General features: G+C 69.3%; 2 protein-coding genes across 2 annotated transcripts; both read left to right on the top strand.

Moving 5' to 3' along the window:
- Positions 1-2106: 2106 nt before the first annotated feature.
- LOC311520181 (programmed cell death protein 4-like) lies at positions 2107-7615 on the top strand. Its single transcript, XM_084627482.1, has 11 exons — positions 2107-2264; positions 3539-3812; positions 4415-4512; positions 4784-4897; positions 5077-5298; positions 5778-5875; positions 6022-6136; positions 6224-6331; positions 6542-6652; positions 6936-7075; positions 7394-7615. The coding sequence occupies exons 1-11, from the start codon at positions 2217-2219 to the stop codon at positions 7443-7445; spliced, it is 1380 nt and encodes a 459-aa protein (XP_084483608.1). The 5' UTR covers positions 2107-2216; the 3' UTR covers positions 7446-7615.
- Positions 7616-11217: 3602 nt separating this feature from the next.
- Positions 11218-14582, top strand: MOGS (mannosyl-oligosaccharide glucosidase). The gene is made up of 4 exons (XM_084626592.1): positions 11218-11442; positions 11523-11740; positions 12182-12372; positions 12530-14582. The coding sequence occupies exons 1-4, from the start codon at positions 11409-11411 to the stop codon at positions 14265-14267; spliced, it is 2181 nt and encodes a 726-aa protein (XP_084482718.1). The 5' UTR covers positions 11218-11408; the 3' UTR covers positions 14268-14582.
- Positions 14583-15537: the final 955 nt, after the last annotated feature.

Below are 15537 nucleotides of genomic sequence, written 5' to 3'. Positions count from 1 at the left end.
CAGATGGTGTAGAGCCAATATTCATAACTTCAACTACAAAATGATAGGTTTTAGAGTAGCAGCCGTGTTAGTCTGTATCTGCAAAAAGAAAAGGAGGACTTGTGGCACCTTAGAGACTAACCAATTTATTTGAGCATGAGCTTTCGTGAACTACAGCTCACTTCATCAGAATGATACCCACATACAGACAGGATAATCATAACCTTGTCTGAGACACCTTATTTGACCCCCTTTGTACAAGATTTGGTGCCACTACAGGACCTTGGTTGCAACCATGTTCTATATGGTCCCAGTTCAAGTCAATAACGTGACACCAGTTAATTCACAAACAACACACTAGGGCCTGGTTCCCTGGACACAGCAGGAGCACGCAGGCAGTTCCCTTACTAGTCCCACGTCTGCTCCTCCTGCCAGCCCTAAGCCTCAGGAGCACTGTCTGCTCCCTCTCTGGTCCATGCTCACCACTGCTTCTCTCGCTGCCTGCTCCTTTCTCTGGGCTTGCTCACAACCAGACATAACAGCTGCACCAATCAATGCCCCAGACCCTGTGTGACAATCAATTCCCAGAGAATTCCCTCAGCCACAAGGCTTACCTCTGGGTCTGGCCTTGCCAGTACCTTGGGTAGTGGCTTTCTTTTGTTTCAGCTCTCACAACACAACAGAGCATTTAATTGTCCCTTAATTTTGCCTGAGTGAAGGGTGGTTAGCACACTTCGTAACATTAACCAGATCTGTTGCTCCTGGCTGCCACCTTCCAGCACAACTGTAGGGTCCGTGCAAGGGCTATGGGGGTTGGTCCCAGGAGAGAGCAGTGTGGGGTGATATAGGGGTCTCAGGGATGGACCCAGCGCACAGACCTAGACCCCTGGGCCCCTCCCTGCCTGGCACAGAGTCCTGCCCTGCCCACGGCCCTGGCTGATGGGGTCCCGGGAAGAACCATGACTGAGTCCACTCCTTGGCCCCCTCCTTTTCCCAGAGCCTTGGGTCAGTCTGCTCCCTGCCGCCCCTCCCGAGCCATGGGTCAGTACGTTCGCTGCCCCTCCTCCTCAGAGCCATGGGTCAGTCTGTTCCCTGCCCCGCTCCCCTCCCCATTGCCAAGGGTCAGTCCATTCCCAGAGCCGTGGGTCAGTCCGTTCCGTGCCCCGCTCCCCAGAGCCATAGGTCAATCTGCTCCCTGCCCCGCTCCCCTCCCCAGAGCCATGGGTCAGTCCGTTCGCTGCCCCCCCTCCCAGAGCCATGGGTCAGTCCGTTCCCTGCCCCGCTCCCCTCCCAGAGCCATGGGTCAGTCCGTTCGCTGCCCCCCCTCCCAGAGCCATGGGTCAGTCCGTTCCCTGCCCCGCTCCCCTCCCAGAGCCATGGGTCAGTCCGTTCGCTGCCCCCCCTCCCAGAGCCATGGGTCAGTGCGTTCGCTGCCCCCCCACCGAGAGCCATGGGTCAGTCCGCTCCGTGCCCCCCCTCCCAGAGCCATGGGTCAGTCCGTTCGCTGCCCCCCCACCGAGAGCCATGGGTCAGTCCGCTCCGTGCCCCCCCTCCCAGAGCCATGGGTCAGTCCGTTCGCTGCCCCCCCACCGAGAGCCATGGGTCAGTCCGTTCCCTGTCCGTCCTCCCAGAGCCATGGGTCAGTCCGTTCGCTGCCCCCCCTCCCCAGAGCCATGGGTCAGTCCGTTCCCTGTCCCCCCCTCCCCAGAGCCATGGGTCAGTCTGCTCCGTGCCCCCCCTCCCCAGAGCCATGGGTCAGTCCGCTCCGTGCCCCCCCTCCCAGAGCCATGGGTCAGTCCGTTCGCTGCCCCCCCACCGAGAGCCATGGGTCAGTCCGTTCCCTGTCCCCCCCTCCCCAGAGCCATGGGTCAGTCCGTTCCCTGTCCCCCCCCTCCCCAGAGCCATGGGTCAGTCTGCTCCGTGCCCCCCCTCCCCAGAGCCATGGGTCAGTCCGCTCCGTGCCCCCCCTCCCAGAGCCATGGGTCAGTCCGCTCCCCGCCCAGGCCCCTGCTGGCGGGGTGGGGCATTGCGGGGCGCGGCTGGGGGCGGGTCCAGCCTGGGCTCGTGGCCGCTCGCGCGCTGCGGCTGCGAGGCTGGGGGGAGCTGGCTGGGTTCCCCGCCCCCGTGTGCGTCACTTCCGCAAGGGGCGGGCGCGCGCGCGCGCAGCAGCGGGGCCCAGCGCAGCGTCGGGGGTCCGGGTCGGGAGCGCGCCCGGCTCGCAGCTGCCGCCTGCGGCCATGTCGGGCTCGGTCAGCCCCGCCCGCGGCTCGGGCAGCCCCGCCCTGGCAAGTACCGGGCCCCGCCCCTCCCCCCGCCGCCCCGGTCCCCCCCGGCCCCGCCCCTCCCCCCGCCGCGCGAGCCCCCCCCGGCCCCGCCCCGCGCGAGTCCCCTGCGGCTCCGTTCCCCGCCCCCACCGCCTCCCGGGCCTCTCCTGCCCCGTCCCCATGCGCCGCGGGGCGGGGCGTTGCGGGGCGCCCGGGGGCGGCGGGGGGTTGCGGGGCGGGGGCCGGAGGCGGGGCGTTGCGGGGCGCCCGGGGGCTGCGGGCGGGGGGCGCCGCGGGGCGGGGGGGTTGCGGGGCGCCCGGGGGCGGCGGGGCGCCGCGGGGCGGGGGGGTTGCGGGGCGCCCGGGGGCTGCGGGCGGGGGGCGCCGCGGGGCGGGGGGTTGCGGGGCGCCCGGGGGCGGCGGGGGGCCGGAGGCGGGGCGTTGCGGGGCGCCCGGGGGCTGCGGGCGGGGGGCGCCGCGGGGCGGGGGGGTTGCGGGGCGCCCGGGGGCCGGAGGCGGGGCGTTGCGGGGCGCCCGGGGGCTGCGGGCGGGGGGCGCCGCGGGGCGGGGGGTTGCGGGGCGCCCGGGGGCGGCGGGGGGTTGCGGGGCGCCGCGGGGCGGGGGGGTTGCGGGGCGCCCGGGGGCGGCGGGGGGTTGCGGGGCGGGGCGGGGGGGTTGCGGGGCGCCCGGGGGCTGCGGGGCGGGGGCCAGGGGCATTGTTGGGGTCGGGGTTGCCCAGTCCTGTCCGGCCCCGGCCCCATTCTCCCTTTTCTCTCCCAGCGGCGAGCTCAGCCGTTCACAGGCCCCCAAGCTCTGGGGTCCGCGGGCCCGGGGGCCAGGAGCGTGGCCTGTCCGAGGGACTCTGCCCCCTGCCTGGGGTGCTGCAGGCGGGTGCTACGCCCCAGAGTGAGCTTGGGGGGGAGACTTGTCCCGGAGCTGTCTGGACGCTGCTGGGGGAAGGGGCAATAGGGCAGCCCCTCAAGTACCCTCCAGCCTGCAGGCCAGGACGCCAGGCTGCCCCCGGCGTGGGATGGCGTTTGGGGCTTGGGCCGTGGCTCTTCCACTGCCCCTGGAGCTGTGTGAATGCACAGCCACCCCGCCCCCAGCCAGCGGCTCGCTGGTGCGCCCCCGGCTGGGTAGGCCGGGGCTGGAGTGGGGGGGGTGAATATGAACGGAAAGGAAGCGATCTGTGGGGCAGCTCCTGGCTCCTCCGCCTCTCCCACCGGGGCTGTGTGGGGCTGCTCGGGTGCAGCAGGAGTCCATGGGGCGTCTCTGAGCCCTCCATGCCCTTGCAGGCCCCGTGCCAGGCAGGCTCAGAGGACGAGGCTCTGGAGGAGGAGCTGATGGATGGCAACGGGTCCCGCCCCTGGACCCCGCAGGAGAAGGCCCTGCACGAAGCTCGGCTCAAGGCCAAGGCCAAGCGACGCCTGCGGCGCACCTCATCCCGGGACTCCACCCGGGAGCCGGCCCCCGAGGGGGGGGAGCCCAGCCCTGACCCCAGCAGCCCCAAGGGCAAGACCAACGACAGGAAGTCACGCATGGGCAAGGGCCGTGGGCTCCCCAAGAAAGGTGAGATACAGCTGCCCGGTACAGCGCCCCCGGCTCCTACTGCTGCCATGGGGCACACCGCTGCCTCACAGTGCAGGCTCCCTGATCCCCCCTGCTGCCCCGCCCTGCATCCCCCTGGCCCCTCCTGCTGCCTTGGGGCACAAGCCTGCCCCATGGTGCAGCCTGTGGCCCCCCTGGCTGTCACATAGTGCACACACTCTGCAGCTCCTCCTGCTGCTGCTGCCATAGGGCATCGCAGCAGTGCAGCCCCTGCTGCCTCCCACTGCCCCAAAGACACAGGGATCCTCCCCTTTACCTCTCTCAATCCCCATGCAGGCCCCTGCTCTTCCTTTGCTGCGTGGGAGCCACTCCTGCCACATGCTGTGGGTTTGCTGGGCCCCACTGAACTCACTACACTTGTGACACAGTCATGCCCGGGCTGGGAGCCTGTGGTGAACCACTGCTGCTCTGATGCTGAGCTTTTCCCTGGGCGGGGGGTGCTGAGCAGTGCTACCCTTGCCCAGAGCCCCCCGGTCCCTTTTCTCTCGTGGGCAGAGCTGAGCTGGTGCCTGGCTGGGATGCTGTGGCCCAGGGGGGTGCCTGACCCAGTGTTTCTCCTGCAGGTGGTGCTGGGGGCAAGGGTGTGTGGGGTGCACCTGGCCTGGTGTACGGGTACCAGGAGCCTGACGCTCGGGACCCCAACTACGACGAGTCATCTCAGGTATGTTCTTAAGGGCAGTGTGGCAGAGTCCCGGGCCTCTTCCTCCCTCCGCCTGGAGCCCAGGGTCACAGAACTCAGGGTGTAGAAAGTAGAACCCCAGTACCCATCCACCCGGGCACTCCTGCCCCTGGCCTGTGTACCTGCCCCCACTCAGCCATGCCAGCCACTCTCTCTGCCCCCTCTCCATGCCTCATGGACTGGTGCTTGTGTGGGTGGGGCCTGTCCAAGTGTGGGTGCCGTCGGCCATGAGCCCCTCTGCCCCTCTTTGCAGGGCCACACGGTCTATGCCACGGTGAGGCCGGAGCTGGAGGAGGGGGAGCTGGAGAAGAACGTGCATCCCATGGTGCTGGAGTACTTTGAGCATGGGGACACCCTCGAGGTGATGGTGAGTCTGGGGAGTCCCTCTGCCCCCCCTTCCCCCGCAGGCTTTTGGGCTGGGAGGGTTTCAGGGGCCACCTCCATGTGGCTAGGCCCGGGAGCCCCTGCAATGCCAGGGGAGGGCGCTGGAAGCGGCTGAGGAAGGAGGCTGGAGGGGGGCTGGCTGACGCGCTGTGCTGGGTGTAGGAACTGCTGAAGGAGCTGAACCTGGGCACCAGGAAGCACGCTGTCCCCTCGCTGGCCGTGGCACTGGCGCTGGAGGGCAAGGCCAGCCACCGGGAGCTGACTTCCCGCCTGCTCTCTGACCTCGTGGGCAAGGTCATGACCTCGGAGGATATCGCCAGGGCCTTTGACAAGATGCTCAAGGACCTGCCTGACCTCATCCTGGACACTCCTGAGGCTCCACAGGTGGGGGCGGGACAGGGAAGGGAATGCCCCGGGGGAGACATGGGCGGGGGGAGTTGGCTGGGGGGCAGGGCCAGGAATGCCCTGGGGGGGCAGGAATGGCAGGGGGGGGCAGGAGCTGGCTGCGGGGGTTGGGAATGCCTAGGGTGGGAGCTGGCTAGGGTGGGGGCGGGACTGGGAATGCCTGGGGGGGGCATGGGAAGGGGTGGGAGCTGGTTGGGGGCAGGACTGGGAATGCCCTTGGGAGGGTGGGGAAAGGACCGGGAATGCCCTGGGGAGCATGGGAAGGGGTGGGAGCTGGTTGCGGGTGGGGCTGGGAATGCCATGGTGGTCAGGAGCTGGCAGGGACTGACCCCCAGCAAGCTGAGGGGGCGCTGGAGTTGGGTGGGGGCTCTAGGGCCTGGCCTTGCCAGGCGGAGAAGGTGCTGTGTCAGGTCCCTGGGTGGCATCTGCCCCCTGACCCCACACTCGCCTCTCTGCAGATGCTGGGTCAGTTCATTGCCCGTGCCGTGGCTGACCATGCGCTGCCCCTGGACTTCCTGGACCGCTACAAGGGGCGTGTGGACTGTGAGCATGCCCGGTAAGAGTCCCCTTCCCCCCCACCCCACCCACCCTCGGTCAGAGCGCCCCTGCCCTGGCACCAGCCTGGTCTGCTCTGCCTCCAGCCGGCAGCTGGTATCATCTTTGGGGAGAGCCCCCTGCCCCTCACCTGTCTCCTCCTTGCAGGGCTGCCCTGGACCGTGCCGCAGTTCTGCTCCGGATCAAGCGGGACGTGAACCGATTGGACAATGTGTGGGGAGTGGGGGGCGGCCAGAGGCCTGTGAAGCATCTCATCAGAGAGGTGAGCTGGCTTGGCCCCAGGGCTGCACGGGGCCTGGGCGGGCACCTGCCCGTCCCTGTGCTGAGCCCTTGGTGCCTCTCCCTGCAGATGAGCCTGCTGCTGCACGAGTACCTGCTGTCTGGGGAGGTGTCAGAGGCAGAGCACTGCCTGCGGGAGCTGGAGGTCCCTCACTTCCATCACGAGCTGGTCTATGAGGTAGGGTGCAGGCTTGGCCTGGGGGGGCCTGTCCCTGGGGTGTCTGTTGGGGGCTGTGCTGTGATCGCCAGCCTGGGGGGGCAGTCCCTGTGGCACCCGTGGTGGCTGCTGCGGCCTGGCCGTGGGAGCTGTGTTCGCTACCTGGATCCTGGCGGGTGTCCCTGATGCCGGCAGTACCTGGTGCTGACGCCCCCTCCCCCACCCCCGCAGGCTGTCGTGATGGTGCTGGAGTCCACAGGCGAGACTCCCGTCGTTATGATGGTAAAACTGCTCAAGGTGCTGTGGGAGACTGGCCTGGTGACCCTGGACCAGATGAACCGGGTGAGTGCCAGAGCTGGGACAGGAGCCGGGGCAAGGAGCTGGGCTGGTGCCATGCATAGGGAGGGGAGCCAGCCGTGAAGTCTGGGCAGACTGGCCAGCTGCAGCAGAGGGTGAGGAGGGCCTGGGCCGGGGACCTTTGTGGGGGCACATTCAGCCTCTAGGATTGACGGCAGCACAGGCTGCCGCTCCTAGCCCAGGGAGCGAGGTCTCCATGGGGCATCGTGGCCCCGCCCTGCTCTGCCCCAGCATCTCTGGCTCTGATCCCAGTTCGCCTGATCCCCAGGGCTTTCAGCGAGTCTATGACGAGCTCGGAGACATCAGCCTGGATGTGCCCCTCGCTCACCGTATCCTGGAGCGGCTGGTGGATCTCTGCTTCGAGGAGGGAGTCATCACCAAGCAGCTGAGAGACACTTGCCCGGCTAGGTACCTGCAGCATGGGGGTCAGGATTGAGGAGCGCTGGTAGAACTGTAGGGGAGCCCAGGGCTGGGATAGAAGGAACCTGTGGGTTGGAGGTGGGGGGAAGCCCGGTGCTGGGATAGCTGCGGATCAGGAATGAGGGGCGCTAACAGAGCTGTTGGAGGGGGGGTGGGGGGTGAAGAGCCCAGGGCTGGGGTAGCAGGGGCTGCAGGTTGGGATTGAGGGGTACTGGCACAGCTGTGTGTGTGGAAAGCCCAGGGCTGGGCTGGGCTGGGCTGTATGGGGCCTGGCTCACTGATGTTCATGTCTTTCCTCTCTCCAAGGGGCCGGAAGCGATTTGTGAGCGAGGGTGACGGGGGGCAGATCAAGCAGTAACGGACCGTCTCGTCCCCCCCAGCCCAACAGTCCCCTGGAGGTGATTGATATCCCCCAGCCCTGGAGCTCGTCCTTGTCTGTCTCCAGCTGGGAACGGCACCAGGGAACCACCCCGTGCCAGCTCCCAGAGGGGGCAGTGCAGAGGCTGTGATGGATCTTGGGGGGGGGGGGGGGGGAGGGAAGGGAAGTAAGGTGGGGTCAAGGAGCAGGGAGGGTCTGGTGGGCTGATCTCCCAGCTGGGACTATGCTGGAGGTGGAATGCGGGGCTAGGCACAGCTGCAGGACTCTCGCCCCCTCCACTTCCCTGCAGCCCCAGCTGGGAGATGCCCCTCCCTAGCCTAGTGGGGCTGCGTGTCTTAACAACCATCCTGTGTCTGTGTCCCACCCAAGCTTGGCTCCCCTTGGCTCCATGCAGTGGGGTTAACAGTGGGCACCCCCCTCACCAGCCTCCTATGCTGGCTAGTTCAGGAAAGGGCCTGGTGCTTACTCTACCCTGGGGGCTTTGGGATTCCTTCCTTCCCCACAATGGAGTCACTGAGGTCATCTAGTGTGTCAGTCCAGCTGGGGGGCCCTGGTGGCACAGGTCTGACTGTAATGCCAGCTGCAGCGTGCTCCCTGGCGCCCCCCCTTTCCACATCAGGGCATGGCAGGGAGCCCAGGGCTTGGCCTGCAGAATGGGCTGGGTAAGACCAGCCTGTCTTAGGGGAAAGCAGCGTGTCCTTACTCTGCCCCGGGGGACGGAGTTGGGGGCTTGCCAGAGACATGCCCAGGCCTCTGCCTTGTGCTGGGCACCCAGCCACACAGGACAAGCTGCTTCCTTGCATCTTATGCCAAGGGCCAGGAACAATCTTCAGAGCAAAGGATTCTGGGTCACACCAATCAGCTTGCCTCATGGGCAGTGACACAGGTAAGGGGGCCACACCCTCCTCCCCACATCTCAGCTCTGCTCCTCTTCTAAGCAGAGATCCACCCGGGGACCCACATAAGGACTGCCCCAGAGGCCAGACTCAGCTCTGCCCCTAAGGTAATCAGCTGGGCATTACCCACAATCCACTGCCCTGTACTTACTTTACTACCCTACAGTGACTCATCACAGTGCACCAACCACCGGTAGGGGCTGCATGCAGAAGCACCGGGCGTGAGAGCTGGAGTGAGGGGTTCTGCCTGGCCTAAGGGAGCCCAGTTGACGAAGGGCAGGTATTTGAACGGTGTGGAGCTGGGGAGCCTGTAGGACTAGGGTGGCTGGGGGTATCTCAGGGAGGTGATGGGCTTGGCCTCATCTCCCAGGGCAGGGGCCTTAAACCCCAGCGCTTGAGCAAGGTGGGACCTGTGGGGCCACTCCAGCTGTGCCTTCCAGCACCCTGAGGAGGCTGTTGTCCCCTGGTAGGCCCCACTGTTGGGCTGGGGAGCAGCAGGGAGGCAGCAGCTGGGTGCTGAGGTGCCCCAGCAGTGGATGGCCCTCCCTGGCTTGAGCAGGGGAAAGGGGCAGCGCTGAGGCATAAACAGAATAAAGATGTGTCCAGAGGAACTGCTGGCCCGGACTGGGTTTGTCCTCCACTCTGGGTGCTATGGGGGGGGGAAGCTTGATCCTAATGTAGGTAGGGGGGAGCTTGACGGCCCGCGGCTAGTGGGGCAGCCCCAAGGCCGGGGCTCAGCTAGCGTGTCCCAGCTTTTGCAGAGGCTCTGGGCATGAGGTTTGACACCTGAGAGCTGCAGGCAACAGGGCCTGAGTCAAGGCCCAGGGCACCCTGTGTTCCAGCAGGGTCTGAAAGGGACCCTGGTGCTCCCTGGGCCTGAGCCCCCCGGGCCGGCCCCCACTCACAACCCGGGCCCGAGCCCCCGAGAGCCCCATTGGCCGCTCCCACCCCCAGCCTGAGCCCCCCCTGGGCCGGCCCAGCCCGAGCCCCCGAGAGCCCCATTGGCCGCCCCCAGCCTGAGCCCCCCTGGGCCAGCCCGAGCCCCCGAGAGCCCCATTGGCCACCTGCCCCCAGCCTGAGCCCCCCCCTGGGCCACCCCCCCCTGCCCCCAAGAGCCCCATTGGCCGCCCCCCCCCCCAGTCCAAGCCCCCGGGCCAGCCCCCCTCTCACCCCCAGCCCGAGCCCCCGAGAGCCCCATTGGCTGAGCCCCCCGGGCCAGCCCCCCTCTCACCCCCAGCCCAAGCCCCCGGGCCAGCCCCCCTCCCACCCCCAGCCTGAGCCCCCCCTGGGCCAGCCCGAGCCCCCGAGAGCCCCATTGGCCGCCCCCAGCCTGAGCCCCCCTGGGCCAGCCCGAGCCCCCGAGAGCCCCATTGGCCACCTGCCCCCAGCCTGAGCCCCCCCCTGGGCTGGCCCCCCCCTGCCCCCAAGAGCCCCATTGGCCGCCCCCCCCCAGTCCAGCCCCCCTCTCACCCCCAGCCCGAGCCCCCGAGAGCCCCATTGGCTGAGCCCCCCGGGCCAGCCCCCCTCTCACCCCCAGCCCAAGCCCCCGGGCCAGCCCCCCTCCCACCCCCGGCCTGAGCCCCTCCTGGGCCAGTGCAGCCCGATCCCCCGAGAGCCCCATTGGCCGCCCCCAGCCTGAGCCCCCCTGGGCCGGCCCCCCCCTGCCCCCAAGAGCCCCATTGGCCGCCCGCCCCCAGCCTGAGCCCCCCCTGGGCCAGCCCGATCCCCCGAGAGCCCCATTGGCCGCCCCCAGCCTGAGCCCCCCTGGGCCGGCCCCCCCCTGCCCCCAAGAGCCCCATTGGCCGCCCGCCCCCAGCCTGAGCCCCCCCTGGGCCAGCCCGAGCCCCCGAGAGCCCCATTGGCCGCCCCCGGGCCAGCCCCCCTCCCACCCCCGGCCTGAACCCCCCCCCCGGGCCAGCCCCCCTCCCACCCCCGGCCCGAGCCCCCGAGAGCCCCATTGGCCGCCCCCCCCGCCTGAGCGCGGGTTGGGTCTGGGCGAAGCGCTCGGCCTCTCGCTGGCCCGGCGGGGCACCGAGCTGCACCCGGCCCCGGCCCCCCTCCCGCTCCGGGGGCGGCCTGGCTGTGCCCTCTGCGCTGGGGAGCGAGCGTGGACTACAGCCCCCGGCATGCAGCGCGGCAGGGCTCCCCGCCACGTGCTATTTGGACTACGGCGGCCGCTGCGCACTGGGAGCTGTCGTGTCTCTCCGGGCTCCGCGCGGGGCATGCCGGGAGATGCGGTGACGGGGCCTTCAGCCCTTCCAGCCGCGCGCCCCTGAGGACGGTGACGTTCAAGTGCCGCGCGAGCGAGTGCCATCAGCGAGCGTCGCTGGGGGCGTCATCGCGGGGGCGGGGCCCGGCGGCTGGCGTGGCGGGAGCTGACAGGCTCGGGGGCGGGGCCTGGGGAATCTGGTTCGGCGCGCTTGGGGGCGGCGCCCGGCAGCGTGGCGGCAGTGGGCGGGGCCGAGCGGGGGCGGGGCCGGGGGCGGGGCTTGGCGGCCTGGCGGAGTCGCTCGGTGGCGTGGCGGGAGCTGACAGGGGCGGGGCCTGGGGAATCTGGTTCGGCAGGCTTGGGGGCGGGGCCCAGCAGCGTGGCGGCCGGGGGCGGGGCCAGGAGAGCGGGAGGGGCGGGGCCAGGCGGCCGGGGCGGGGCTTGTCGGGGGCGGGGCGGGGCCAGGGGGCGGGGCTTGTCGGCGCCGCTCGGTCGGTGGCTGGCGCGGCGCGGCGCGGCGGGGGCATGGCCCGGGAGCGCAGGCGGCGGGGCGCGGCGGCCGGGCGCGGGGCGGAGAAGGGCGGGCGGGGCCCGCAGGCGGCGCGGCGGGAGCGCGGGGCCCCGGCGGGGCCGGCCCGGGCCTGCGCGCTGCTGGCGCTGCTGGGGCTGGCGCTGGGCGCCGCCGGCCTGGCCTACGGGCTCTACGGGCGCTGGCGGCTGGGCCGCCGCGTGGTCACCCCGCACCCGGCGCCGCGCGTCCTGCCCGCCGGCAGCAGCGGCCCCCGCGCCGCGCCCGAGCGCTTCTGGGGCTCCTACCGCCCGCACGTCTACTTCGGCATGCGGCCCCGCAGCCCGCGGCCGCCCGTGGCAGGTAGGGGCCGGGCCGGGGCTCCCCGCGGGGCGGGGCGCGGCGGCCCCCGCCCGGTCTCAGCCTCCCCCTCTCTCCCCTAGGCCTCATGTGGCTGCGGCAGGCGGCGGAGGCCCGGCTGCGCCACACGTGCGAGCAGAGCGACGGGCTGCCCGGCTACGGCTGGCTGCTGCACGACGGGCTGCGCTTCGGGGCGCAGGAGATCCGCGACCGGGGCCTCACGCTGCGCACCGAGTTCGTCAAGCGGCCGGGCGGGGAGCACGGCGGGGACTGGAGTTGGCGGGTCACGGCCAGGCCGGAGGTGGGGCCGCGGGAATGAAGAGCCTTGCCCGGGTCCCCAAGCGAGTCGGTGACGGAGCTGCTGGGAATGGAACCCAGGAGTCCTGGGCGTCCCCCTCCCCCCGAGTCTCCACTGTCACCATCCGGCCACGTGTCCGCCCAGAGCTGGGAGTCCGGACCCCGGGGTGCTTCGTGCTGGCCCCTTCCCTGGTCCAGCGGAGCGGTGCCTGGCCCGGGCCGTGGGGACTCCCTGCTTTCAGCCCCGTGTTTTCCCGATTGATTGGCGCACCGGGCCCCTTGTGTTTTGTGGCGGTTCCTCTCCTGCCCGGTCGCTGTCCCCGGAGAGCGTGGAGGGCTCCTACTGTGGGTGGCTTCTCGTGGTTGCCTGTGGCTGCGTAGGGGGGCCTGGCGGCTGCAGGGGCTGAGCGATGCGCAGCGTCCGTCTCCCTCTCCCTCTTTGCAGAGTGCGGGCGAGCAGAGCCCCCTCCTCTCCCTGCTCTTCTACGTGGCCACAGACGGGCAGGGGACGCTGCAGCCGCACGTGGAGGACACGCGGTTGGTGTCCGTGACCGGGACGTCCGAGGAACTCGGCCGTTTCAACATCACCTTCCACAAGCCCACCACAGAGACTGGGGAAGCCCTCAGATATGCCAGGTATCTTGGGGGGGCTCAGAGCCGGGCGGGAAGCTCCGGGCTGCTTGGGGACCAGGCTTTCCTAGGCGCGGGCACTGTGGGGAGCGGGGCAGCAGCTCCGACGGGGGGGCGTTCCTGGCTTCCCCTGGCCCTGGCCCTGACCCATCCTCTCCTGCAGCTATAACCACCTGGAGGCCAGGAGCCCCGGGCTGCACCGCCTGACAGACGTGGTGAAGAGCAGCCTGAGCAACCGCTTTGTTTACGCGGCGCCCGGCGAGGCCAAGCGCCGCTACTTCGCTGTGGACACGGACCGGGCGCTGCCAGGGGAGCCGGGGCAGGCTCCCCACAGCCACCTGCTGCTGCACCAGGTGACGCTGACGCTGCCCTGCCGCGTGGAGGTGACCTTCGAGTCCGGCAGCTTTGCCGAGCGCCCCGGCTCGCTGGTGGGGGCGGCCCTGAGCCAGGAGCTGGCTGGGCACGTGGCCGCCTTCGAGCAGCGCTTCGAGGAGACCTTCTCCCTGGCCCGCAAGGGCTTCCCGCCCCAGCAGCGGCGCTTTGCCCAGGCTGCCCTCAGCAACATGCTGGGCGGGATGGGCTACTTCCACGGGAGCTCCGTCGTGCAGTCCGCGCACAGCCAGCACCCGCTGCCCTACCCCGAGGGCCCCCTCTTCACCGCCGTGCCCTCCCGCTCCTTCTTCCCCCGCGGCTTCCTCTGGGACGAGGGCTTCCACCAGCTGCTGCTGGCGCGCTGGGACCCGGCCCTGAGCCGCGAGGTCATCGCCCACTGGCTGGACCTGATGAACGCGGAGGGCTGGATCCCGCGGGAGCAGATCCTGGACGACGAGGCGCGCGCCAAGGTGCCCCCCGAGTTCATCCTGCAGCACAGCGAGGCCGCCAACCCGCCCACCCTCTTCCTGGCGCTGCAGCAGCTGCTGAGGGAGCCGGGCCAGGGCCCTGCCGAGCTCTCCTACCTGCGGAGCCTCTTCCCCCGCCTGCACACGTGGTACGAGTGGTACAACACCACGCAGGCAGGGCCGCTGCCCTACACCTTCCGCTGGCGGGGCCGGGACCAGGACACCGACCTCTTCCTCAACCCCAAGACGCTGACCTCGGGGCTGGACGACTACCCTCGGGCCTCGCACCCCTCGCCGGCCGAGCGCCACCTGGACCTGCGCTGCTGGATGGCCCTGGCCTCGGGAGTCATGGCCCAGGTGGCCGAGCGGCTGGGCGAGCCGGCGGCCGAGTACCGGCGCATGGAGCAGGTGCTGAGGGACAACGCCCTGCTGGAGCAGCAGCACTGGGCCGCACAGCTGGGCATGTTCGCCGACTACGGCAACCACAGCCAGGCCGTGGGGCTGGAGCGCGAGAAGGTGGCGCTGGGGCCTGGGCAGCCCCGCCACCAGGTCCCGACCCCACGGCTGGTGCGGGTGGTCCGCAAGCCCCCCCAGTTGCAGTTCGTGGGGGCCCTGGGCTACGTCAGCCTCTTCCCCTTCCTGCTGCAGCTGCTGCGGCCCGACTCGCCCCGCCTGGGCAGCATCCTGGGGGACATGCGCAGCGAGCAGAAGCTCTGGACCCCCTACGGCCTCCGCTCGCTTGCCCGCACCAGCCCCCTCTACATGAAACACAACACGGAGCACGACCCCCCCTACTGGAGGGGGCCCATCTGGATCAACATGAACTACCTGGCCGTGGGGGCGCTGCACCATTACGCCAGCCTGGAGGGGCCCTACCAGCAGCAGGCAGCTGCACTCTACCAAGAGCTGCGCGCCAACCTCATTGCCAACCTGCACCGCCAGTACCGGGAGAGCGGCTACCTGTGGGAGCAGTACAGCGACAGCACGGGCAAGGGCCAGGGCTGCTACCCCTTCACAGGCTGGTCTGCCCTGGTGGTGCTCGTGATGGCCGAGGAGTATTAGGGGCCAGGCTGGGACGGGGGTCCCAGCTACCAGCAGGAGGGCAAAGGCAGCCGCCTCTGGGCTGAGCCCTAGCATGCGGCGGCGGGGGGTGCCCAGGGCTGCCGGCTGTGAGTGGGGCGCTGGGTTTGCCGCATTACTGGGTTACCACACGCTGCTCTGGCCTTTGCCCCTGCTAGTCTTTCTCAGGTGTTTTAATACGAATGTTCAAGGCTGGAGGGGTGAGGGGTCTCTGCACCTTCCTGCCCACCCCTGGCTGGAGGGGTGAGCGGTCTTTTTTTTTTGTTTTTTAAAAAAGAATAAAGCTGCGTAGCTTTACCCTCTTCTGGCTGCTGCCATCTTTGGGAATCAGCAGCTGGGGGTGGGGTGGACACAGCCAGCCATGGGGCACTCGGGGGACGGGGCAGGTCACACAGGGCGGCTTGCGGGGCTAGAAGGGGGAAAGGGGCCTGTCGCGTTTAGGGGCACGGCTGCCACTGTTCCTGCATCTAGGGCTACACTGGGGCCTGGCAAGCCACGTTGGCGGGAGGTCGCAAGGAGCAGAGGCCCAGAAGGGGGGTCTCTCTTGTGCAGCAGGGAGCCCCCATCAAAATCCTGGGGGCATGTTGAAGGCCCATGGTGCTGCTCCACCGCTGGTGACAGACAGCCTGGCCTGTGGGGGGAAATCCAGCAGCCTCCTTCCCATAGCTGTGAGCCCTCCAGCCAGAAGAAACCACTACTCCCCTCCCCAGCGTGGGCCCCAGGGCCTGTTCTGTACCACAGCCCTGCAGCACCTGCCGCGCTCCCCTCCTTGGCTCAGGGGCTGTACCTTTGAACAGTCCTCCTAGCCTGGCAGGTGGGGTGGGACCCTCCAGGCACTCGGCCTGTCTGCTGCAGCATCCCTGGCCCTGCCCTCAGCTCCTCCAGGCAGGGAGCCAGCGGAGGGTTGTTCCTCCTCAGCCTGTCACCACTACCGCAACGTGTGTGCACGTGGGGGGGACACACACACACACACACACGCAAGCAGCATCAGGCCCAAGCTAAGGCAGCAGTGTCCCTTCCCCCCCACAAGAAAGCACCCCCTTGTTTTCAAGCCCTGCAGTGACTCTGCTGTCCCTGGAGCACTGGCTGCCCTGCAATGGCCCTTTCACAGTGGTAGCTGGACTCCCTCCCCCTGGCTGCCCTGGCCCCACTCCCCCAGGCAGAGAGGACACCCCCCCACACACACAGCTTAGAGCCCAAGCAGCAGGGTGAGGGTTTGCCTCTCCCCCCTCCCCCTGGCAGACTCTCACAG

This window comes from Lepidochelys olivacea, assembly GCF_965140295.1.
Source record: "Lepidochelys olivacea isolate rLepOli2 genome assembly, chromosome: 4".
In the NCBI taxonomy this organism is placed as follows: domain Eukaryota; kingdom Metazoa; phylum Chordata; order Testudines; family Cheloniidae; genus Lepidochelys; species Lepidochelys olivacea.
Note: the sequence above shows the minus strand (reverse complement) of the source record. Positions and strands in the feature narration are given on the sequence as shown.

Excerpts from the sequence above, each read along its gene's own strand:
- LOC311520181 (XM_084627482.1), top strand. The coding sequence starts at position 2,217 with ATGTCGGGCTCGGTCAGCCCCGCCCGCGGCTCGGGCAGCCCCGCCCTG. Across the intron at positions 6,137-6,223 it reads TGAAGCATCTCATCAGAGAG|ATGAGCCTGCTGCTGCACGA; the intron begins GTGAGCTGGCTT and ends CTCTCCCTGCAG. Across the intron at positions 7,076-7,393 it reads AGAGACACTTGCCCGGCTAG|GGGCCGGAAGCGATTTGTGA; the intron begins GTACCTGCAGCA and ends CCTCTCTCCAAG.
- MOGS (XM_084626592.1), top strand. The coding sequence starts at position 11,409 with ATGCGGCCCCGCAGCCCGCGGCCGCCCGTGGCAG. Across the intron at positions 11,741-12,181 it reads GGGTCACGGCCAGGCCGGAG|AGTGCGGGCGAGCAGAGCCC; the intron begins GTGGGGCCGCGG and ends CCCTCTTTGCAG. Across the intron at positions 12,373-12,529 it reads GAAGCCCTCAGATATGCCAG|CTATAACCACCTGGAGGCCA; the intron begins GTATCTTGGGGG and ends CCTCTCCTGCAG.